The sequence below is a fragment of the Vombatus ursinus genome, unplaced genomic scaffold (assembly GCF_900497805.2).
Source record: "Vombatus ursinus unplaced genomic scaffold, bare-nosed wombat genome assembly UNPS02000749.1, whole genome shotgun sequence".
NCBI lineage: Eukaryota > Metazoa > Chordata > Mammalia > Diprotodontia > Vombatidae > Vombatus > Vombatus ursinus.
Window position 1 is genome coordinate 196171 of NW_020940527.1, and position 25509 is coordinate 221679.

Genomic DNA, 25509 nt, shown 5'->3' on the forward strand with positions numbered 1-25509 from the left:
GTGAGAAACAAATGAAACACAATTTGCAAAGCACTCTACAAATGCTAGCTAGGATTCTTCATTTTACTTGACAGGCACTCTTCAACAAACAAGTCCCACGGTCAGGTCATAGGGTCCCCAAAGCTGCCCCTCCACTGGGACGGTCACATCCTTCTCCCTTCTCCTCCTCCTATCTCTCGCCTCTTCCTTATCTTCTCCTCTTCCCTCCTTCCCTTCTCCTCCTCTCTCCCTCCCCTCTCCCTCCCCTCTCCCTCCCCTCTCCCTCCTCTCCCTTACCTCCTCCTCCCTCCCTCCTCTTTACCTCCTCCTCCTCTCGCCTCAGAAGGTCTGCGGCGCTGAGCCTCGGCCAGGACTACATTTCCCAGGGGGCTTCGCGCTCAGACTGGTGACGTGACACTCGGCTCTCGGGAAATCCAGACGTGCCGGGAGCCGGGGGCGAGGATGGCCGACAAGCGAGGTGACCTAAGGGCCTGCGGGGGACGGGGTGGTGAGGGGGGGTAAAGGGGGGTGGGGCACACGGCGGGGGAAGCCCCTCGCCTGGCTCGCGACTCCACGGGGGCGGCGGGAGAGGGGCAGGGCTGGAGCCGGTCTCCCGGGGTAACGGGGGGCGGGGTCTCGGTTCCGGGCTCCGGGGGTGTTTGGAGTTCCCCGCTGGGAAGGGCCTTAGAGAGAATCCAGCCGCCTCTGATGCACACATGGGGAAACGGAGGCGCGGGGGGGGGGGAACGTCAGCGAAGCTGGGGCTCACCCCTAGGCCCCCCGACTCCGAGGTAGCGCTGTAGGGTGTGCGAAGTGCTTTAGCGACAGGAGCTCGTCCTGACCTCCCAGCAGCCCTGGGGCCATGCTTATTATTCTCCATTTAACAGATGGGGAAACTGAGGCAGGCAGCAGGGAAGCTGTTACTGCCCTGGAAGGGTCCTCCTGACTCCGACCCCTATCCACTGGGCCTCTGTAGGATCGTGAAGGAGCCTTGGATGTCATCTCATAGTAAGGGCTGACCTCCATACAGGCTTTAAGGTTTGGGGAGTCAGCGAGACCCAAGTTCAAATCCTGCCTCAGACACTGCCAAGTCACTTCCCGGCTGTTGGCCTCAGCTTCCTCATCTGTAAAATGGGGGTCATACCTGCACCTACCTCCCAAGGTTGTTGTGAGGATCAAATGAGAAAATATGTGTAAACCTTAAAGCACAGTGTTATTTATTAAGCACCGACTATGTGCTAAGTGCTGGGGCTGCTTCTTTGTTTTTGTTCTCTCTTGTTCAGTTCTCTGGTGACCCCATTTGTGGTTCTCTTAGCAAAGACACTGGAGTGGTTGTCATTTCCTCCCTCCTTCCTTTGCTCATTTTACAGATAAGGAAACTGAAGCAAATGGGTTTAAGTGACTTGCCCAAGGTCACTCAGTGTGTGAGGCCAAATTTGAATTCAGGAAGACCAGTCTTCCTGACTCCAAGGCCGGTGCTCTATGTTACACCACCTTACTGCCCAAGTGCTGGGGATACAATTAATAAGAAGACAGTTCCTGCCCTCAAGGAGCTTCCAATCTAATGGGAGAAGATCACACACAAAAGGAGGCAGGAAAGGTGGTGGTGGTGGGGAGACCAAAGGGTATGGGGGCGCATCGTGTTCTGTGGAGTTGAAACCTGGCTGAGCAGCAAATGCAGAGGGGAGTTTATATTAATATTAATTAATATGGATATTATTAATCAGTAAACATTTCTTAAGTACCTACTGTGTGCCAGCCACTGAGCTGTACACTTTGGATACAAAAGGAGGCAAAAGGCAGTGCCTGCCCTCAGGGAGCTCACCATCTAATCCAGAATTATAATTAATATTATGACTTTTTGTGTCTGGCTTCTCTTCTCAGCCCTGGGGTTTGGGGGTTGGGGGTTGGTCCTTACCCCATACTCACCATCCAAGGAGGAAGCTTTGGCTTCTCACTGTTCCTAAGTGGACTCAAGCCAGCGTCATCCCCAACTCCACTCCAGAGCCTGCCTCTTCAGTCAAACCCTGTGGTGCTATGGAAGTGTGAATCAGGATGAGAAGGAGCACTGAGCAGATTGTCACCTTTCCTTGGGTGCTTCCGGGGAGCTCCCTCGCCTCCAAGTCGACCCCCAATGCCACACTGAGGTGACTCAATTGGAGGCCTGCCATCTACCTGCAGGCTGGGGCAGATTCTGCCAAGCCAAGAAGGCTCTGTAACAGAAGGGTCCACTCTGCCTCCTGAGGGTGAGCCTAGCTCTGGAGAGAGAGAGAGAGAGACCCATGGACAGGAGGCTGGTCCCCAGGAAGAAACCTCTTCGAGGGTGGGTCCCTGTGGCCAACTTGAACTCAAAGAAAAGGAACAAGAGCCCCCCCTGGAGGGGCTTCTGCCTTCTTCGTGGGGAGGATGAGATTCCAAAGGCATTTGAGGAGGAAACGCCCTCCACCAGGGCAAGTCGGCACCTTTGCAACTTGTCATCTTAGAGCTAAAATGTTAAGGGAATTCCCTCAGGTCCTACTGCCTGGGAGTGTTAAAGGTGAGACTCCCAGTTCGAGGCTGTTTCTCTGTTGATTACAACATGGCCTCTCAAATTCTCACTATTAGGAATAGATGTGTTAAAGTACTTATTTATGGGAAGGGTCTTGGAGAGAGAGGGAGAGGGAGAGAGAAACTGTAAACTCTCAAGAGCTGGAAAGACCCCTTAAGGGCCATCTGTTTAAAAACTGTTCTAGCATTTATTAAGTGCCTGCTGTATACAGACATGGTCCCCGAATGCAGAGAAATTATAGTCTAGTAGGGCAAGATGACACACACTAATCTATGCTAATACACAGTAAGTACATTAGACAGGTACAGATCAAATGCTATGCCAGATTCTGGGGGGAAATGTGATTTATATACTGGAGGGAATCAAGGTAGATTTCTTGGAAGAAACCATTTGAATTGGGATTAAAAGGACAGATGGGAATAGATAGATCCTGACCAGGTGGACATGGGCCAGACTTGATTGGTATTGAAAGCTCTATTGGGGTGGAGAAAGGCTGGGCAGCATCCCATGCTTAGGGAGGAATGGGAGGTAGGAAGGGTAAATGGAGGCCTGCGTATCTGGAGCCTTGACTGCCAGGTTGAGGAGTCTGAATAGAATGGGTGAGCAAGCTGGATGATGAGGGCAGACAATGAGGAAGCTTTATTAGGCCGAAGTGTATGGGATGTCTGCGGCCTCACTGCCCCACAGTTATCCAGCCTCTACTTAAGTACTTCCAGGAAACGGGAAGCTCACTACCTTTTTTTTTTTTTTTTTGGTGAGGCAATAGGGGTTAAATCACACAGCTAGTAAATGTCTAGTGTCTGAAGCCGGAATTGAACTCAGGTCCTCCAGATTCCAAGGCCGGAGCTCTATCCACTGCACCACCTAGTTGCCCCTGAGCTCACTACCTCTTGAGAGTGACTGACATGGGACAGTTGTAACGACTTGAAAGTCATCTGAAAGGGCAGAGTTCATTGTGATGAGGTCTTTTAAAGTCTCATTAGGGAGAGGGAGGGAGCAGCTAGGTGGTACAGTAGAGCGAGCACTGGACCTAGAGTCAGGAAGACCTGAGGTCAAATCCAGCCTCAGACACTAGCTGTGTGACCCTGAGCAAGTCACTTAACCCTGTTTGCCTCAGTTTCTTCATCTGTAAAATAAAGTGCAGAAGGAAATGGCAAACCTCTCCAGTATCTCTGCCAAAAAAAACCTCAAAATGGGGTCACAAAGAGTAGGACGTGACTGAACAACAACAGCTGGGAGAGAGGGAGGGAGGGAAGGAGACTAGGAAATGGAGGGGATGCAAAAGCCAAAGGTTTGGAGTCTGAACCTCTACCAATGCAGGAGGCACCTTCTCTTCCACTTCAGAGTCTGTTCAGAGCCGCCCAAGGCACTGAGAGCTTGAGGTAATTGCCCAGGATCCCAAAGTCAGTAGTTGCCAGAAGAAGGACTTGAATCCAGGTCTTTTGGACTCTGAGGCCAGCTCTTTAGTCCCTACACTCTCTCAAAAACAAAAAGTATCAATTTTTAAAAAATGGTCCTGGAACCAAGCAGCACACCCTGTCCCACTGAGTCACAAACGCTCCTGCTCACACAATCTGACTCCAGAAATCAGGGGGCTTGTCTGTGCTCTGCCCTGTGTTGGCCTCGCCTGGGGTGGGGAGGGGGTGGGAGAGGGCTCTGCCTTTAGGAGCCCATATGGTTGGAGGAACAATAACACGAGCCACAGAGAACTGATCCTCGTGGAGTATTAGAGCAGGAGGGCCTTGGAGACCGGGCTGGCCAACCCCCTCACTTTGTTTTATTTTATCTTTTCAGCCAGAGGCAAGGTTTATTAAAGATTTGCCATATTAGCCGACTCTTAAGGAAATCTGAACATTTGTGAGCCACTGGATAGGTTCTTAAGGAATCCGAGCACCTTAATGGAGACAAGATGGACCTTATGTACAGAAAGACTGTGGGAAGGATCTAGCAAAGATCTGGATGGGAATGGCCATTAAGATGGGCAGAACAGAACACCGGGGACTGGACCACATGGCCAAGGGAGAACAGTCTAGATAGGGTCAGGGTTGGGAAGCAGCCAGGGGCCTTAGGGAGGTAAGACAACTGAGAATTGGGAAGGTGAGGATGATAATGAAAGGCCAGTTGATAGGATTCTAGCCTCAGGGGAAGGTCAAAGACCTCGATCAAGTGGGAGAATTCAAAGAGAATCCCTTAGATAAATGGGATCCAAATTCTTTTTGGGGTAAAGGGTAAAGGGCAAAGGTCTTGGCTTCTGAAACTGTTTCCTGCTGGCAAGGGGCGTAGAGTTATCTCTGCCTCTCTGGGTCCAGTTCAGGGGGTCAGACTTCAGGTCCAGTGGGCAAGAAAACCTTGGACTCAGTTGGAGGTTGGTAGCCTGAACAATCATCTGGCTTAGGAACCTTGAGGAGACAAACCTGGCAAGGAGGTTAACAACGGTTGGGGTGGCATGAGTAGCTTGCCCAGGAATTCCCTGATCCCAAACAATTAGCTCAACTGTCTCCCACACTTAAGGGGGAACATGGGAGGTCTGGTGCACAAAGGGAGAAGGGAGATGGGAGGCTTAACTAGAGAAGATTGGCTCTCTCCAACTTCACCATCAGGTCCCTTCCCAACAAAGAGGCAGGGCAAGAGGAGAGCATTGGCTATCTTACCCTACAGGAAAATAAGGGGGGAAGGGGACAAGACAGCCGGGGGTTGATACAGGCGAGGGCAGATTGGGGGAGGGGATAATCAAAAGCAAACACTTCTGAGGAGGGAATGGGTCAAAAGAGAAAATAGAATAAATGGGGGGCAGGACAGGATGAAGGGAAATATACTTAATTTTTCACAACACGACTACTATGGAAGTGTTTTGCATGACTCCACATCCATAACCTGTATTGAGATGCTTGCCTTTTCAATGAGGGTGGGTGGGGGGGGAGGGAGGAAGGAAGGGAGAAAATTTGTAACCCAAAGTTTTAAAAACACGTTTAAAAAAAAATTTAAAAAAAAAGAATTTTACATTTGTTGACCCCAAAAGATACCTTGATATCATTGAGAAATAGTCCATAAGATGAAATAACTGTTTAGTATAATTTTTAGTGGAGTCATATAACTTGATGCCATTCATGTACATCAAGTGATTAATACAATGTTTTGGTACTAGTTATTTTTTTATTTGAAAGCTATTTTCATTTTTATTTAGGAATGATGATAATTGATTTAAAGCTAGGTAGAAGCACAGTGGGCTTAAATGGTCTCCTTGGAACATGTTATGTCATATTTTGTTCTTGAAATTATTGTTTTATTAGCATATTTTGAATAAAGAAGTTTTCTACATGTATATTAAATATTTTTTTAAAATGCAAAAAAACAAAAAGAGGAGAGCATTGAAACAACAGTAATTGGGCCTGAAGTGTTTAGGGTCCCATTGTCAGTTTCTGCAGTTTCCTCCTAATATCTGGGGCAGACTGATTAATGAAATACATGCTAAGGATTGTTGCTTCTTCTATAGAATTGGGATCTAAATTCGTATATTTTTAAATAGCTTCTACTAGCATGTCTTGGGAAAGGGCAGGGTTTTCCTTTTCTCCCTGAGTAATTTCTTTAATTTTTTGAAAATTTACTTGCTTTTGAAATGCAGTTCTTAGGCCTTCTAATGGGCAAATTACCATATAGTCACTCTTTCCCCTATCTTCACTCTTCTGATAATACCATCCTGGATCAGTAGTGGGAACAGCAACTGTCCCTGGGGGGTGTTTTGTGGGGTCAGCCAAATGGTCCCCAAATTTTTGGGCTTATTCCCAGATTCTCCTCAGTGGTGTAAGGGGTGGAGAAGAGGATATGCAAATTACCCCAAGAAAGCTCGAATTGTAGGGACATGCCCCTAAAGCCCTCAGTAAACTTGGTGGAAATCTTCTGAGTATCGCCCCAGTTTCTCCTTAACCTGAATGAGGTCTAAAATGAAGAACGGAACATGCACCCTAATTGTCCCATTAGGGGAGGCAGGAACTTCTTTTAAGGAAAAAAGCTCTGAAGGTGGTGTGGGAACAGAGGCTCCCCTCATTTTACAGAGAAGGAATCTGGAGCCTAGGGGATCACAATTTAGAACCCAAGGGATCAAAGTGCTTTACCCAAAGGGCTGTGGGGAATTCTTGCCAAAGCTGGCCTTCAAAATGAGGCTCCTTCCACTGTTCAGCATGGCTAAAACGAGGGTTCTGGGAGTTCAGTTTGCAAGCACACATATGTGATCCTCTGCAATTACTAATCACACACACAATTCAGAGCCTCGGCACTCATAGGCTCACACACCTGTGGGACACTGGGGAATCTGCTGAGTGTCGGAGAGAGGGAATCCTTTTCTGAGGGGGCCTAGTGCTCCAAGAGCATCACTGGTTCACTAGGATTGGGGCTGCAGGGCAGGGTTTGAGTTTCTCATAAATCAAGGGTCTTTGACCTGGGCTCTGTGACCTTTATTGAAATTTCAAAGTAATTAATTTCCTTTGTAATCCTATGTATTTTATGGCATTAAAAACATTCGGAGGGGCAGCTAGGTGGCGCAGTGGATAGAGCATCAGCCCTGAAGTCAGGAGGACCTGGGTTCAAATCTAGACTCAAATCAAACACTTGACACTTACTGGCTGTGTGACCCTGGGCAAATCACTTAACCCCAATTGCCCAAAAACACACAAAAAACAAAAAAAAACACCACCAAAACATTCGGGGGGTGGGGTGGTGAGGGCTCCACCAGATTGCCAAATGGGTCCAAGACCCCAAAAGGATGAAAGATAAAAGCTCCTTCTCCTCAGTCTAAGAGCCAGTGAAAGCAGCTATACACTTGTGCTGGACCTGACCAGCATCTTCTTAGCCCCTTCCCATGAAGCCAAGTGTTTAGAAAGCACCACAGTTTGGGCTGACCATCTGCTCCTCCCGCAGTGTTCCTGCTGTCCTGCCCGGTTCAGCATTATGCCTGGGGGAAGGTCGGCTTTTCCAGCGAAGTGGCCCAATTGCTGGCAAGCAGTGACCCGATGATGGTCCAGATTGAAGAGGACAAGCCATATGCAGAGGTGAGGAAGGCCCTTTCTCTCACAGATGAGCCATGCCCAGGGATCCAGAAACTATCCTAGGGAACCCCAGCTGCCCTGGAGTCCTTCAGCTCCTCGTGGCAACCTACTCCCCTTAGGCAGGTGATTAGAAAGAAGGAAGTCCCAGCCCAACCAGTGCTTACAGACCAAAAGACAACACTGACACAAACAGATGTGATGTTCTGCCAGCAGAAAGGTAACAGGAGGTTTGGAAAAACGTAATCTGAGGATGATTGTTCTTTTTGTCTCAAAACTCATAGCGGTCACTGATTCCCTCCTCAATTTTGAGGCTTAACTTGCACAGGGAAAATAGGGGGTGGGGGACAGGGGATGGACTATGACCCAGGACAATCAAAAGGCCCATCAGATTGATAATAATCCCATATATCTGTGCAGTGTCTAACATTTGACCCTATCAATCTACCCACCTGTGAGGTCAGCAGAACAGTCAAAACTGAGTCCCAGAGAAGTTAAGTGGAGTGCTCAAGGTGACCCCTCTAATTAGTGAACCAAGGCCTCCAGACTCTAGCCCAGTGCTACGGTTGCCTGCCTGATGACAGAATCAGGACTCAACTCCATTCTCCTGACACAGTCTGGGACTACTCCAACCTATAGATGGTTGGGAGTTGGTGATCTTGTTTTGAGGTGGGTGTAGTCAAGGGGGTGTTGTGATTGCAGTTAAGGTAAACTGAGGCACAAAGTTCTAAGTACATTTGGTTTATTGGTCCGCTAGCAATTACCAATAAAAGGGGATTCCTCAGGCAGTCTAAAGACCATGAGGTGGGGCTTGCTAGTTTTTATATAGTTTTGGGAGGAACAGAAAACATAAAACAACATGATTGGTTGCAGAGTCTTTAGCATCATGATGGAATAGAAGGCTAGCGACAACCTCTCCTTCCATCTTGTTGCTAGGGAAACCTCATTGGTGGGTGTCCACCTGCATGGCTGGAGTCACAGGGATGAGAGTCCAGACTTTCTTGAAGGACAGCCAGCATTTTGCAGAGATAACAGACTTCCTGGCACCCCCTGCATCTCACAATGCTTGGTATCGAGATCACAGATCTCCCTTAATTATACATCGAGAGTAAGATGTGTAGAGACTATGTTTCTTTGACTTAAGGTGATTTATGGGACAACTGAATTTTAAACTGACTCAGAGAGGGAAAACTGAACATCTGGACTCGTGAACTTCTGAATGTAACCCAGAGACAAAGAAACGTGGCTCAGGCAGTTAGAGAATAGAATCAAATAGAAAATCACTATAGGATTTTCTCAGGGGTCTGTACCTGATTGTGGTGTTGGCTTGGTCCTCTAAGCAGCAGCTCACCATCAGCTTCCCTGTCCGACTAAGGATTCTCTCCTGTTCAGATGTGGATGGGAACCCACCCCCGGGGTGACGCTGTGATTCTTGACACTGATATCTCTGAGAAGACACTGGGGAAGTGGATCGCCAACAACTTGCCTTGCTTAGGGCAGAGCGTCAAAAAAACCTACGGAGATCTGCCTTTCCTCTTCAAAGTGCTATCTGTCAACACAGCCCTTTCCATCCAGGCACATCCCAGTAAGGTAGGAGATAAGCACAGGGGCCGGCGACAATGGGGGAAAGAGGGAGATTTTCTTTTTCAGGATGTCCCCCCACAGCAACCTTAGCAGCCCTCACCTCGCACTGATGACCTCACCCTTCCTTGTCCAACCCAAAGCACAATCCAGAGTTACATGACTGCTCCCAACTGAACCCTCTGGGGCCTGGCTTTGGCTAGCAGGCCATGCCTGGGCATCCAGCTTGGGCTGAGAACTGTGCAGGTGCTCTGCCCCTCTCCTTACCTAGCCTCGACCTGTTCTAAAGGACCTGAAGGATCATTGTTTTGCTATAACATGTTAGAGCTGGAAGGGACCTCTGAGGTCCCCTTTACAGTGAGAGGAGATTCCCTTTATAGGTACAACTGAGGCTGACAGACATGAAACGATTGGTGGGGGAGCTGGAACCAGAACTTGGGCTTCCTGGCTATCAAGATGAGGCAGGGGATCCTCTGACAATAAGATCCTGCGTCCTCATATCATCCCCAGGTCTCTCAGCAGCACATGCCCATTGCTGCGCTCAGGGCAATATAGCATGTGGGAGTCACAGAGGCCTAGTTCTCAGTTGGGGGTTTGGAGAGAGGCCAGGCCTCCCTCATGGCTTCTTGGCAAGGCCCTTGGCTGGCCATGTGCTGAGCCAGACCTGTAGCTGAGACTGAACTTATCCAAGAAGCCAGGCCCCCGAACTGAGGGGAAAGGAGACTGGGGCAAACTGTGTTGCCCCTCCTGCTTGGCAACACCTGCTTGCCAACACCTGCTTGCCTAAGTGTAGGTGGGTCCTGTGGGATGAGCACAAGTTTGGGAATGCTTCCAGATAGCTAGAGAGGTGGCCAGAGATCCTAATATGTTTACTGCTGTCTTTGTCTCTCTGACTCCCTCATAGGAACTGGCAGCGAAGCTTCATGCCCAGGCCCCTGAACACTACCCGGATAATAACCACAAGCCAGAGATGGCCATTGCCCTTACCCCTTTTCAGGCCTTATGTGGCTTCCGGCCTGTCCAGGAGATCGTGGATTTTTTTCAGAGTAAGGCCACGGACAGTGGGGTGGGCCTGGGGCTATGGAAGAAAGGGTGACCGCTGGAAGCTAGAGGGTAGCATCCTAAGGGCCTCTAAAATATTTGGAGGACCTTTTCAGATAGGATGTGACTGAACATCAATCCTGGGATACCGATAAGATTGATTTCAGCAGTGCAGGGAAGTGACTTTCAGTCAAGCGCTACATGGGGGTGGCTGGGGAGGTTGTGAAGCCTAGAATGAAGTCCTAAGCAGCAAGGAGGTCTGGGAAATTAAGACCACAGGCTGGCCACTGATGTGTTCTCTTGCAGTGCCAGGGCCCTGAGGATTTTGGGGGCCCTATCCCTGCCCCCAGGGCGGGGGGGGAGGGGGCTGAGCTCTGGTGTCAGACCCCCAGGCTTTCTTTCTGCAGAGGTGCCAGAGCTTCGGCTGCTGATTGGCAGTAAGGCAGCAGAACAGTTAGAACAGAGCATGGGCCAAGACCTCCAGACTATCTCTTCTGCCCTTCGGGTCTGCTTCACCAAAATGATGAAGAGTGAAAAGGGGGACTTTGAGGAACAGCTTAACATCTTGGTGAAGCGCGTCTCTCAGGAAGGTGGGTTTGCCTTTGGTGCCGTGGTGGGCTCAGCTCTCACGGGATCTCTCGTGGTGGGATGCTCTCACGGGATCTTCATCCTTTTTCTCCAGTGGGGTGCACTGGGTGAAACCAAATTTGGGGTGGGCACTGGCTCTTTGGTATTTCATTTTCATCAAGAGTTGCAGTTTAATTGAACATGACAGAACTTTCAAGGAAACATTTAATTGGAGTTATTCTGCATGAACTAGGTGACTCCTAAGGTACTTACTAATTCAGTTAAGACTACCATTTTCCCCAGTTCTCTGGATACACTCTTTCACCTCCTCTGCAGAGGAAGGCAGCGAAGAGTCTGGTCCTCCACAGGAACCCATCCAGCCTCGAGAGCCTTTTGTGCTCAGCCATGCCCTTGCAGGACACAAGCTATGGTTCTCACCTTAGGGAGCTCAGGCGTGCTGAACAACAGGCTAGCACAAGACAGGAGAGAATCACATGTTTAGCTGGTGCGGTGCTGCAGGCACCCAGAGCTCATCTCCTGTGGCAGCCAGGCTAGTGTCCTTGTCAGCAGAACACGTCTTTGCTCATGCTATCCTCTGAAGCTGTCTTCTTTCCTCCCTTAGGCCTAGGGAAATCCTACTCATACTTAAAGGCTTCAGACCAAGTTCATCCTCAACTCCCCCTCACCCACAGGAATAGCTTATCTTTCTGTCATGTTTGACAGTTTGTGCAACATGGAACTTCACTGGATCCTCACAACTGTGAACTTGGAGTACTGCCAGTATTTCCATTTGACAGATGAGGAAATCAGGGCTCGGGTTAAATGATTTACCCAAGACCACCCAGTATAAAAGTGGCACTGCCAGATCCAGAACCCAGCCTCTTATTGATTCTAAAACAAGGGAGTCCAGGAAGCCTCATGCTCTCTCCCCTCCTCTTGTGCTGTCTAATTCACACATTATAAGCTGCCTTATGTTGTTACTGCACTGTTCTCAGAGACACCCCACCACCCAGAGCCCCCTGCCTTGTCTCTTATTGCCCAGCACAGGGTAACAGACCTGTGGTTCACTGGGCAAGAGGGGAGGGTGAGGCTTGCAGTGGGGAGATCACGGGCCTCTGACCTGCTTCTGGCACCTCTTCCCCTCTAGTGGCAGAAGGGAAAGACGTGACAGCCTGTAATGGGGAACTCCTCCTGAGGCTTCATGGACAGTATCCTGGTGACATCGGCTGCTTTGTCATCTACTTCCTGAACTTGGTGATGCTACAGCCAGGGGAAGCCATCTTCTTGGAGGCCAACGAGCCCCATGCCTACCTAAATGGAGGTGAGTGGGGAAAGGCAACAAGGGCCAAGTGGACGGGTCCACAGGCTCGGGGTCCCAGCAAGAGGGCCATATTTCCAAGTATAATCTAGTGAGGAGGGCCATAGAGAAATGTGCAGCCATCTCCATCCACTGCCTTGCTTCCCCCATTGCTTTTCGATTCCTTCTCACTACCACTTTGACTTAGATCCCCTAAAATACTGGTGTCAACTCAAAAAGAAATGGATCCTCATGGGCCACATACTGACTTAAAAACCACAAGTTAACATTAACTATGGGGTATTTTATTTCATTGTGTTAAACATTTCACAATTATATTTCAGTCTGGTTCTGGCCACTGGCCTATGCGGCCCCAAGCTTGATATTCTGCCATAAAACAAAGCTGGGCAATGGAAGGGGTAAACATGGGGCTGAAGCAGAGACAGAATGTCAAGGGCCTATGTTAGTGAACACTTCCCTTGAGTGATCCTTTATGGGCTGCCTCCTTCAAGGGTAGGAGGCTTGGATGTCCTAGGGATAGCTGGTGGTTTGAGGATGGGGTGCTGCTGGAAGAGCATGGGCCAGCATGACAGTCAGGGAATCTTTGTCTGCTCCTATGGAGGGAATGCTAGGGGATGGGGAAGATCAGGTAGACTGACCAATGTGTCCACTCTTTCTAGACTGTGTGGAGTGTATGGCATGCTCAGACAACACAGTGCGAGCTGGCCTGACACCCAAGTTCATTGATGTGACAACCCTATGTGACATGCTCAACTACACTCCAGCCCCAAGAAGTTCAAAACTCTTTTCTCCTGTGGTTGATGAAGTCGACCCTTATGTCTCCATCTACAATCCACCTATACCTGAATTCGCAGTTTTACAGATCAAGGTGAGCTGTGGGGACACTGCCCCACCTCCTCAATCCTTGGGCCCTCTGGCACCGCCAGGTCAGATACGGGGCATGAGACGAAGGAGACAGGGTGACTGCTTTAGTGCGTAAGGGACAGATAGGCCGACTTACTAACGCTTGTTACGGGGCACCTGGGCCGTGATCAGCACATCTCCTCCACAACCTCTGGGTCTACACTAGACCAGTAAGTTAGGGCAATGGCAGGTCCTGCTCCCCTTTGGTTCCATCTACTTCTCTTCCCATAGGTTCCTTCCACCACTCGCTTCTACGTGGTTACCAACATAGAGTCAGCCAGCATTCTCCTGGTGGTGAAGGGAAAAGCAAAGGGTAACCCATCAGTATCCAAGTCTGAGCTCTCCTTGCAGCGTGGCACTGTAGTCTTCATCGCAGCCGATGAGTTTCTCTCATTGGAACTCAGTCCGGGGCAGGACTTGCTGATGTTCCGAGCCTGCTGTCTGCTCTAGCCTGGCCACGGTTAGCCCTGCGGTCTCCCACCGGCCCATGTTGTATCTGTGTTGTGTCTCGGAGCAGCTCCAAGAAAGTGGGCTCAAAGATCATGCCAGCTGTTGTTCTTACCTTGCTCCTGAAAACGTTGGCCCACCTGGAGGAGCTGGGGAAGGGACCTGTTCTACACGGGTGGGACAACCATCTGTCTAACAGTGGAAGAGGGATATACATGCTGTATCTCTGGAGTTATTTAAGCACACAATTAAATGTTGACTGCCCCACAAAGATGCTGTACTGGATGGACTGTCGGACATAATCCCCTCCCCACTCTAAGGTTCTAGGATTTAACACCAGTCTCCCTGTTACCACCCTTGGCATTAGTCCAGGGCATAACGTGGCACAGGGCACCCCATTGCAGACACTGTGCCTGATGCTCAGAAACCTGAGCAAGGCCTTTCCTCCCCCTCATTTGCCTCAGTTTCTTATTCTGTAGTGGGTCGAGTGGTGGGCTGGTAGCAGTGCTGAGCATATTCCTCCAAAGTTTGCAGTGAGCCTCTCTCAGGCAGACCATTGAGGTGGGGATGTATGGTTTCTATAGAAGGGGTTTCTTCACCACTGGACACGATGCCACAACCCTCAGGAGGTGGTTGGTCCAATCCAGAATCAGCTAGCATGTTAGCACTTGTTTTCCTCCCTCCAAAGCTCGCTAGAGTGCTCTGCTTCTGGCAGACTTCCAACAAGCATCTGTTGAGTTGACAACTAGTTCACTTTGGTGTTCTGATTATTTTATCTTGATTTTGACCTGAAGTGTCCACAGGAGGAACTTCTGTTAATGCAGGTCAGCATCCCACAGAGCTGCCTAGAGCTGAGAGGCCAAGCTAAGCCAGCCAGGATCTGATGGGGGAACTTGAATCTGGGTCTCCTGTAATGGGCTCACCAGGAAGTCACCTGAACTCTCAACAGAAATACCAGGGCTAGGGAGGTACATGTCCCTGTGTTGATAAAAACTCTGTACCAGGGAATGGCAGAATGGGGACATTACTTTCCAAGATGCTAGACTTGATGTGAGTGGGACTTCAGTCCCTTTGTGAGGCTCAACAAGCATGGGACATTATGCTGGGGAACTGCTTCTTTTCTATTATAGAAGGTCTTACTCACCAGTTTGCTGACATTCAAGAAAGGGTTGGTGATCAGAAGAGCTGGGCCCATGTTCCCCAGCCTCAGGCAGCTCAGGGCAGTGTCAAGTAGGCGATGGCAGAAGTTGTTTTTAGGTAACCCAGCAGTTGCTCTGTGTCATTCACAGGGCCCAGGCTGAACCCACGCATCCGAGATGACAATGCCCAAGGCCTGTGTCGGCGCTAGGCCCTTGCTAGCTGGTAATGGTGGGGGGAATCAGGAGCGGGTACAAGAAAAACAGCCAAATGGACCCCTAGCTTGGGTGGCCTTTGTGATGTCATGACACACTGATTTAGGAGATAGATAGCTAGCCTCAGAGCCCAAGAGACCTGTGCTGAGTTTTTTCCTGACTGGCCAAGTGACTAGGGCAAGACATCAATCCTCTTGGTGCTTTGGACAGTGACAAGAGAAGAGAGATTTCCTGTAGCAATGAAAGCCCAGGTCCGGGGCCCCCCTCCCCCCATCCCTGAGGGCTAAGAGGCAGCACCTGCTGACACCACAGCTGCAGCTGAGGGGCATACCAGCGCCCCAATTCCTAGTTCCTGCAGGGAGGAACAGAGATCCTCCTAGGATCCATAGGTCCAGATCTTTCATCTCTCACCTGGGGGGCTCATGCTAGTAGCCCCTACAACACTGACACACACAGAGGTCTTGTAGCATGAAGAAATTTACTGATATTATAAACTCTGCTCATGATAGAAAACTCTAAGCCATACACATCTCTGAATATACATACTATGTACACCACATAAACCCACCCCAAGATTGAGTAGCCAAAACCAACTGGTCCGTTTTCCTAAGTGTACTGATTGTCAATTGCAGAGCACCAGAAGGTGAGGGACCCAAAGCCGCCCCATCACTGGTGGTGCGCCCAAGGCCACGGGACTTTTAGCAAGCAGCTTGGTCTGACAATCGGTTGGGGTGACTCCAGACAGACCCTGTCTTGTTGACTATACTTTTCGATAGCCAGCCACCCTCTTACAACTTCTACGCAGTGCACTTACAGCTTCCTGTCAGAATGGAATCCCCACTGATCTCTAAGGCAGCATGGGCATTAGTGCCAGAAACTTCAGAGGCTCTTTTCATGGCAATGAGACAACCAAAGAAACCACTGGGTGGAGAGCCAAGGGCTAAAGCAGGGGGTCAGAACAGCCCCATAAGTCTAAGGAAGAACACTGGTTCTGGCTCGGAGCCCAGGCTTTTCTATCCTTTCATCCCACTGGGGAAATGCCCGAACCTCACTCAAGCCCAGAAGAAGATCTGTAAAGGTGAGAAAGTAACCAAGCTTTTAATGAACTCCCTGCTAGGCCTGTCCTACATCCTTCCAGTGCTTTTTTCTCCCCACTCACTTGTTCTCATTCTTTACAAAAAACACACACACACACACACACACACACACACACACACACAAAACAAGCCATAACACAACAACCTGGGAATACAGATGCGCACAGATCCTAAAAGTGGACAGACAGTTACAGTGGAACAACTGCCCCAAAGGGGTCTGAGGTCGACAGCAAAAGTACAAAAAAAAATAGGTCAAAGTTACTGTTACTGTTTAGGTTGTGTCTGAAATCCCTCTGGCCTTCTCTTGTCCAGTCCAGATCTAGGAGGCCCAGCAGACCCTCATGGTCACACAGCCCTCCTGTGGACTGACAAGGCCAGTGGGACAACAGATTAGTGGAGCTTAGTGACTTCGAAGCACCTTTGAGGCTGCCCCAGTTCCCTTAATGTTCCTCTTCCCACAGAACCATGAGACCAAGCACTGACTTGGTACAGGTAGTCCCCCAAACTCGCCTGGGGGGGGGGGGGACAGGAGCACGTCAAGAAACCAGTCTGCAGCTTAGGAAGGGCCATGTGGAAGATGACCCCAAGGTGCCAGACAACCAAGGGGAGCCTTGGCCTGGTAAATTCCCAATGTACAGCAGCTCCCTCCATGGCCCACGTTCCCTCGATATAGGTAAAACAAACCAACCATATGGAAATCTAAAAATCCTGGGGGAAGCTGAGCCTGACTGCAAAAAGTCCCTGAACCTAAACAAATAATTCAAAGGACAAGTCTCAAGGTTTTGTATCTAAATGTTATCCAACCTGGATCCTTCCGGCTGAGGAAACACACTCCTGGGTGAAAATGAAAACCCAAGAATATCTGGAGGAACCCCGACTCTAAGTCTGCCTTGAGGATTTGCTGAGGTCCACCAAGAGGGGAGAGGAACAGGAAGGGCAGGCGAGCCATGAGGAAGAGCCCCAGGTTGGGGATGGTCGGCCCCTTTGGTCATGTGCTTCCCTGGTTTGTCTGACTCCCACTTTCTATTCCTTGGGCTAAAGCACACATCAGTCCACCAATCCTTCAGTCCAACTCCAGAGTTCTTAACAAAGATAACAAAAACTTCTGATCCGTCCTCTCCTCACCAAAGCTGGAGGTCAGCCCCCTCCCACAGTATCTGAATGCCATCAACCCAGGAAACAGGCCAGGGGCGCCAGGCGAGAACAAGGCCAAAAACAAAAGACCTGAAACCTCAAATAAATAAATAAATAAATGCAGGTTGGGAGGGAAAGAAGAACTAGCTTCAGAGCAGCCACAGCACCTGACTACGGGGTCGTGGTCAACCACAGCAATTTCACAACTCCCAGGAATTGGAAATTGGTTATTACTGAGGGCCACGGTCAACATTCCCAAAGCATTGGGGCTCCCTCACCAGAGGTAGGCTTAGGGGAAGGGGAAAGCCCAGCCAGCAGCACCTACAGAGAAGGTGCACATTTCACTTTGGAAGGGCCTGTGAAACTCCCTTCTGTCAGTATCTCAGGGGAGCCAAATCCTTTCTGAAGGCTACTCAGCCAAGGGCAGCTGCCTCTGACTCCTCTTCCCGACCTGGCCATAGAATCTCATCTCATCACACTATCGATGCTCCCTCGGAGAATGCCAAACCAACATCCATTGCATTCCAATGATAAGTGGGTCAATTTCATGAGCTGATGACTTTTTTCTCTAAAACAAGACAAATTTTGTTTCCCTTATTCTTTTTTTTTTTTTTCTTGGTGAGGCAATTGGGGTTAAGAGACTTGCCCAGAGTCACACAGCTAGTGTTATGTGTCTGAGCCCGGATTTGAACTCAGGTCCTCCTGACTCTAGGGCCGGTGCTCTATCCACTGAGCCACCTACCTGCCCCTACCCTTATTCTTAAGAATCAAAAAAATCCTACATTTCCCTCCCTGTACAGAAGAGTCTTCTCCCAATGTGATGACTGCTGCATCTGCGAGAAGCTGGGTGTAGCCCTCCTACATTCCCATGCACTTCCCACCTGAACCTCTAGAGCCTTTGGCCCAAGAAACAGCATGGCAGAGCATACTGCAAGTCACTGACCTTCCTAAGTGGATGTTTGGCTCATGATGAATCTGGTGCTGACGGCTCTCTAGGCCCGGGGGAAGCTACTGTCCCTCTTGTGGCTTCCCCCAAGGCAGGCGCTGCCTACTGGACAGTGCAGGAGAATGCTTCCCCGAGGCAGCAGCAGCAGCAGGTGCAAGATGAGGAGGCCATGGGCTTGGGAGGAATGAGGTCCAGATCTTCATCATCCGGCATCTCATCCAAGTGATAACCATCTTGCAACAGTTGCCGGTTCAGATCCTGATTCACCTGCTGAGGGAAGAGGTTAGGACGATTAGAAGCCAGGCTGGAAAGTAAGAGTAAGTGCTGCGCAAAAGTGAACATGTCCTATGCACTCAGTGGCCAACTGCTATTGCTAGATGGGCTTTCTAAATCCTGGATGGCATCTCTGCCACACCGGCCACCCTAGAGACCTGTGAGCTTGCTGTACATCTGACTTGTTGCTCAATTCCAAAAGCAGAGTGTGACACTGTCCCCCTGCACCTACAATAGCCACTGGGCAGGGTGCTCCCTGGGGTATAATGAAGGGGAAAAGACAAACCCAGAGCCCTAACCCAGACCCTGATTCAATGGCAACTCACGTTAGAAAGTACCAGGCCAACCACCTCTTACTCTGCTTCTCTACCTAGAGTCAATTCTATTCAATTTGAAAAACATACGATGTACCAGGCACTGTCCTGGAAACTGAAGGTACAAAACCAGAATGGTCACATGTGTTCTGAGAAGTAGAGGGACAAAGCCTGTTGCTGTGATTTCACTGGTATAGGGTATTCCCTAGTAGACCAATGACCTGTCCAGAGTCATACAGCCAGCAGATGTCAGGACCTGAACCCAAGTCTTCCTGGCTCCCAGATCAGGTTTCTATCCACTACCCACACTGCCTACTAAATATGGAGATAAGTACGTACAGAAAAATATAAAACCATGGAGGGAGGGGCACACTTTCCTAACTGGCAGGAAGCTTGGGGTTCCAAAACAGATGAAAATAAAGAGCTTTCCAGACACGAAAGAGACATTATGCAAAGGTAGGGAAAAAGGGGTAATGCTCCCTATGGGGTACAGGAAGAAGGCCAGTCTGTATGAATGCAGACTTTGTTAGGGGAAGTAATGGGTACTCAGCCTGGAAATACAGACTGGAGCCAAAGTGGGATGGGCTTTAAAAGTCCGAGGAGCTCGAGCTGTGTCCCACAGGCAACAGAAAGCCAAAGAAACTTCTCAAGCAGGTGAGTGACATGGCTGGCCTCTCCCTTCAGGAATGCCGTTTTACAGGTGTGTAGAGGACAGAGGGGAGAGAGGCTGAAGGCAGGGACACCAAGGAGAAAATGATTATAATAGTTAAAGCAAGAGGGACAGTGGGGAAGAGGACAGAGGGCGGCCCCTGGAATCATGAAGACCCAAGCCCTGCTTCTGAAACATCCCCATCCTGGGCAAAGACTGCAGGCTGCAGAGAAGATTCCAATCTGCCTTTGGAGAGGGAGGCCTTCTACAAATGAAATCACACCAACCAAACCCTGGTCTGAGTAAGAGTTACTGAATGCCCAAATGAAGGGCCTGAGGGGTGACTGGAGAGAAAAAAATGAAGGACAGAGGTGTCTGTGGGAGCTGAAGAGACAACTAACTGGATCTGGTGGGAAAAGTCAATGACTGGGGGAACATGAACCTAGGTGGGGCTGCAGGATAGTATGAATATAATCCTTTTATGGCTACCCAGCTAAGTGGTATAGTACAGAGTGCTGGACTTGCAGCCAGACATTCCTGGCTGCATGAACCTCAATCAATCTCAGGTTCTTTATCCATAAAACAGGAGTAAAAAGCACCTCCTTCTTGGGACTGCTGGGAGGACCAAATGAGATACTCATAAAAGTGTTCCACAAAGTTGGCTCCTTGTCATTAGAGGAGCAATGTTCTCTGCTACAAAACGAGGCCATCTTACAACCCCAGAATGGGTGTCACAAAGAGAAAGTCTATTACTACTCCAGTTCCTGATGGAAACACTGATGCTCTGGGGCAGGCAAAGAGCCAGGCCACGTCCCTCCCTGCCCTGGGAGAGGCAAAAGGAACTCAGCAGCCTCACCTGCACCACGATGGCCAGAGCCCTTTATAAGCAGGAGCTTCCCTAGGGCAGGGAGTGCACCTAACACAGAGGAGGCACTTATTAAATGCCTGCTGAGCACAATTACCCCACTTGTTCCTCCCAGCAACCCTGTTAGGGAGGTATTAGAGGGATTATTATCCCACTTTACAGGAGGAAAACTAGGAGCTTGAAGGGAGGCTAACTGATCCAAGGTCATAGAGCAAGTTGAGCAGCAGAGCTGGAATCTGACCTCAGATCTCTTGGGTCCAAATTCAGTGTTCTTGCTCAGACTCACTGAGGCCTCCCAACAGACCATGCAAAGATGGGCTCCTCCATGTTTCCTCCTCATCCTTTAATACTTATCCTCCTGCCCTCAGAGGCAGGTGCCTATTAACTGGCACTGTTCACTGTGGCAGAATCCCAAGGGCCCCCAGAGTTTCCCCAGAAGCCGTGGGCAGTACTGGACACTGACAGAAAAGCACATTATGGAATACTAAGGCATCTGGACCCCTCCCTGAAAATTTGCTGGCAGCTGTCATAAGGCAGAGAGCTCACTACACAATCTTCTTCTAATATCATTTCACAAAACATTTAGAAAGACTGTCCTTCCAGAAATCACATGCTAACCACCAACAACTGCTAGGAAGTGAGTCAGAGCCCAAGGGGACACCCTTCTTTTATCGACCTTCTCCAATGGCATCCCAGACACCTGAGCGACTGCTTGGGGTACACAGAGCTACACACCAAGAAGAGACTGCAGACCAGGTTCTGAAAAGACATGCCCTCCCTCCCTAGAGCCCCACTCAGTGAAGCTTGTTGGTGTTCAGAGGCCTGGGGGACAGAGGATTCCATACAGCCAGGGATTGTGGACTTGCCTCTGCAGAGGAGTACCCTGATGAGTATCTGGATTCCAGTTCTCCATCACTAGAAAAAGAGAAAGATAATAAAATACAAGGATGAAATCTGAACCTCAGTGCTAACTATGGCCAGATGGAGGGGAAGGATAAAGAGCTCCAGGGCACAGGCCACCTCATCACCAAAACGGCTTATGTTTAACGCTGAAGGACCTCTCAGACCAGTTAAGAGGTACTCAGGATTGCACCATCCTTCCACATTGTATTAATTCAAACAGCTGTGTTACATTCTTGGACAAGCCCTACAGTTTAAACAAACAAAAAGATGGCTGAACTCCACAGAATGGCATGACCCATCGGTTCAGAAGCCAAGCCATTCTTGGTAGGTACTACTCCCAGAAAAGAACTGGGAGGAATCTGGATAAGTATTCACTGTCTCTCTCCCCAAGTTCCTCCTGGCCTTAAAGGAAAAACTCACCTGTCTGAATCGAGAGACACCAGGTTCTCATCTGCACTTTGGTTGAGGGCAGCATAACCCTTGTTAAACTTCACTGACCTGAAGGGACACAGGGACAAAGGACAGAGATAATAGCATGGAATGAAGCAATGTCATTATATATCAGAAGCCAATATCTATAACTGTGGAAGCACAGAATTAACACAATATCCTTGGTCTCCCTCCTATAGTAAATGTATAATACATGGATGTACTGTGCATGTACATATAGTGCATGGATGTACTGTGAACTGTCTAGAAGATGAAAGATTTCCAGCTGCCTCATCTAGCCAGCTGTTGGATTTACCCTCATTTTAGAGGCATGAACTCTCTGAATCAGATAACCTTCAAGTCGAAGTGACCTCAGAGAGCACCAAGTCTCACTCCCTAAAGCATGATTCCTAACAAGTGGCCATCCAGCCTCTGCTTAAAGACCTCTAGTAACACGGAAGATACTAAGTCCTGGTGCAATCCATCCAACTTTGGGACCATTCTAATTGCTAAAATGTTAAATGTTAACCATGTGTTTAGCCAGTGAACAGAAGAGTGAAGCAATATGCGATAATGTAAGGAGCAGTGAAGGCTTGAGTTCTGGCCTGGGGTCTCACTGGATGACTGGGCAAGTTGCTTAACTTTTGTAGGCCTTGATTTCCTTCTTTGTAAAATGAAGGTTGGATTATAAACATTACAATGGCCCCAATATCTGTTTGAGTTATTATCTTTGCTCTTTTTTTTTTTTTACTAACTTCTTGAAAGAGAAGTCAACCCTCACTGACTCCATCTCTCCACTACCCACAACTCACTCCTCATCCCCTTACTCACTAAATCAGTTCTCTTGTGAAAGTCAACAACGACCTCCCAAGAGCCAAATCCAACGGCCCGTTCTCAGTCTGTGTCCTTTTGGCCCCTTCTTCAGCATCTGACACCGAGGACCATCCTCTGCTAGATCTCCTCCCGCCTCCTGAACTCCTCCTCTGCGGCTCCTCTCCCGTTTCTGTTCCCCACGGCTGTCCCTTTGGTCCTCTTTTTCTAGGCCCTCTCCCTAATAATCTCTCCCAGTTTCAAGTATTCACTTCTGTGTCTATGACTTCCACTTCCAAATCTATGAATTCAATCCTGACCTCTCTCCCAGACTCCACATCTGCATTTCTCACCAACATCTCACGTTCATTTTTGCTGTCAGAGGCCTTGAGATTAAATCCATGCTCTAAATACAACCTGTGTGACATTAGACAAGTCACTGACCCTCTCAGCCAGTTTCCTCATCTGCCCTGACAGTGCCGGCCTAGGTGGTGTGTGCATCATTCCAAGGATTTAGGAATGTCAGGCAGCTAATATGTCTAAAGTTGGATGCGTCGACTCTGCTCTGGACGAGCCTCTCTTCTTGACTTTCTCCCATTCTGGTCAGCAGTGATGCCATTCTCCTGTCACCCATGCTCACAACCACAGTACTTCTGACTGCTCCTTCGCCCTGCTTCCCCCATCTGGTCACTATCTCCTGTCCTTTCTACCTTAGCAGGATTTCTTCAAGGGCTGTCCTCATTACCTTTCCCTATGTCCTCACACCCTCACTAAGGAGAGCTCCTCAAACAGCCTTCCAAGCAGCCTCTGCCATGCTATTCTCCCTTCCACACCACCCCCTAACCTGACAAGGATACCACAGTTACATCAACTTTACTAATGCAGAGCTCTATCACTCCTGTGCTCAAAAGCTTTTGGGGACTCCTTGCTGCCTACAAAATAACACCGGTACCCCGAAGCCTGGTTCCACTCTCCCCTGGCAGCCTCATCTCCTTCTACTCCTCTCACATACTCTACTCTTCAGCCCAAGCCTAGTCAAGTCTTTGGAACATTCTGTCTATGCCTCACTATGGCCCCCAAAGACACTATTTCCTACACCTGGAATGGTCTTTCTTCCTTTCCCATTCCTGTCAGTTCACAACAACCATTTTTTCCATGAAGTTCTCCCTTATCCTCCCAGGGAGAAGTCATGGAATCATATATTTAGATCTCGAAAAAAACTGAGAAATCAAAAGAGTCCAACTACTCTGATCCCCCACCCACAATACAGATTAAAGGTCAGTCCCTATGAATTATTAGGACATCTTGTTCATACTTCTCCAAAGTCCTAATTACATTTATTTTGCAAGTATTACTGACAATGATTTAGTGAAGAACTTTACCTCTAGTAAATTTAATTTAATCCTCAACACAACACTATGCAGTATTTTATTGTGCACATTTTATTTCCCTACTAGATAAGTTCTTTAACAGCAAGAATCAATCTTTTTTACCTTCGAACCTATGCTAGCACATAACTCAGGGCCTCTTTTCTTAGAATATCAAACATTTATTAAGTACCTCTTACTGGAAACGCTTTCAGCTCTTCCCAACAAATATCTCCACCACAACTGAAGAGAAGGGGGTGCTCCAGAATCTAATTCCCTCCCCGGCCCCTTGCTGGCTTCTCTCTTGCAGTAATATCACCTTAGATTTATATAACTTCTTGACTTTAAAGCTTTTTTTCACCTATATTACAACATTCCCCAAAGCAGAAAGGTGGTCATTACCTGAACCTAAGTATCCTCCACTCCCAGCCCAGTACCCTGAGGCTCTACTGCCTAAGGAGTCCTAATGGTCATCCCTGAAAATACCCTGGTACAGAAAAATTGGAACAAACAGGAAGTTGGAAGGAACCTTTTCCCTGAAGAATTGGGATGATGTGAAGAGGATCCCATCACGCCTTTCCTCCGCAGGACAGCCTTTGCCAGATCCCGGTGCTTCTCTGGAAAATTAAGGAGCCTAAGTCAATAGGCTCACTTTTCATGAGGTTCCTACTCTTACAGCCAAGAGAGTGATCACTCAAAGACATACTGAATGTTACCTAATTTTGATATAGTGAGGCAATCTCTGAATTGAATAAAATAGAATAAAATTAATGTCTTTGATATACAGAAGGGAAGGAAAAAGTACTAATATCACAGCAGGGAGGATGCCTCATAAACAGAAAGGCCAAGTACCATGGCCAGTGTCTGGCCTTCCTTTCCCCAACAGCCAAAAAAGTGAGGGCAATCAGTATTCGTGTATATTTAGTCACTAAAGTGAAAATGCCCACATCTTCCTTCCCTTCCAGAGGACTCTTGATATTTCAGTCTCTTGTGGCTTCCTTTCTTTTTCCTCTTTAAAGTCGCCCTTGTTTACAGAGAGGAAAAAATGTTAAAGTGGAAAAACATGATTTGGCCTTACATTAATTTGGCAAGGGGTCAGAACTGCCTGGGTTCCTGCAGGTAGGTAGGTAGGTAGATAGGTAGATAGGTAGGTAGGTAGGGAGAGTTCTCCCATAATCTTGCCCTGGGGTGGGGATGTAACTGAAGCAGGGCCAGAATCAAGGCTGAGACTTCACTGGCTGGCTTCTCTCTTCCACAGAGTCCACAGAGGGCTGGATTTGGAGACTCAGGGGCTGGGTTCCTGTCTCAGTTCTGCCACTTACTACCAGGGCAACCTTGACCTCCCTGAGGCTTACTTCTCTCATCTGTAAAATGAGGGAGTTGAACTAGGAGACCTCTAAGGTCCCTTACATGGCTCTAAATCTATGATTCTAGAAACTGTTGTCCACATTGACTCCTGCACAGGAGCCAATGAAAATTAAGACTCTAAAGGAATACTCACGCAACTTGGCCTGGATGGAAGGCATTCGGGTCATGATGTATGGTCCCCTTTTCTCTACTGCCTCTGGAGCCCAGTCTACCCTCTTGTAGGAACTCACCACCTGAAGGGGCAAGGCAGCTTCATGAAAGGCTAAAAGCAGCCTCCTGATAAGTGGGAGATCCCTACAACAGACCTTATCTAAAGTACCCCTGAAGGAATGACATCCCCCAGAGCTCTCCAGGCATTTACCTGAGGTGGGAGGGCGGACAGGTGGAGAGACTCAATGGGTGGTTATGGGGGCAGAGGAACAAAGAGGGATAGTGACAATGGAGTAGAGGTGGTGAGGCGGGAGGGGGAGGATGAGTAGGGAAGTGGAAGGGTGGGAGGATTAGGAGATAGAAGATGAGCCGGGGTGGGGAGAGAGGATGGGGAGGGGGGGAGGATGAGCAGGATAGTAGAGGGGGGGG

The 25509-nt window shown here is 48.8% G+C and overlaps 2 protein-coding genes across 6 annotated transcripts in view; one reads left to right on the forward strand and one right to left on the reverse strand.

The window, feature by feature from the left end:
• The first annotated feature begins 378 nt into the window (after positions 1-378).
• Positions 379-13694, forward strand: MPI (mannose phosphate isomerase). Of its 3 annotated transcripts, none has more exons than XM_027858237.1 (8): positions 379-457; positions 7442-7572; positions 8959-9156; positions 10052-10193; positions 10596-10778; positions 11903-12076; positions 12733-12941; positions 13208-13694. In XM_027858237.1, exons 1-8 carry the CDS (start codon positions 442-444, stop codon positions 13424-13426), a joined length of 1272 nt encoding a protein of 423 aa, XP_027714038.1. In that variant the 5' UTR covers positions 379-441; the 3' UTR covers positions 13427-13694. The 3 variants fall into 3 exon arrangements, with proteins under 3 accessions (XP_027714038.1, XP_027714044.1, XP_027714031.1); XM_027858243.1 differs by lacking the exon at positions 379-457 and adding an exon at positions 2000-2515 and having other exon boundaries at positions 8910-9156; XM_027858230.1 differs by lacking the exon at positions 379-457 and adding an exon at positions 2000-2515.
• The window catches only part of FAM219B (family with sequence similarity 219 member B), a 26144-nt gene continuing 1017 nt past the window's right edge, over positions 383-25509 (reverse strand). The window contains exons 2-8 of one of the 3 annotated variants that reach the window (XR_003568751.1): positions 25064-25163; positions 24092-24179; positions 21377-21454; positions 20920-20968; positions 17950-18222; positions 1909-2014; positions 383-470 (exon numbers count right to left, since the gene is read on the reverse strand). Coding sequence is in view for 1 of the 3 variants with exons in the window: in XM_027858256.1 (XP_027714057.1) it covers positions 18055-18222; positions 20920-20968; positions 21377-21454; positions 24092-24179; positions 25064-25163 (483 nt within the window). In the remaining 2 variants the exon portion in view is untranslated. Of the gene's footprint in view, positions 471-1836; positions 2015-17688; positions 18223-20919; positions 20969-21376; positions 21455-24091; positions 24180-25063; positions 25164-25509 lie in introns of those variants that run through there. The other 2 variants (XR_003568750.1, XM_027858256.1) reach the window with 2 other exon arrangements.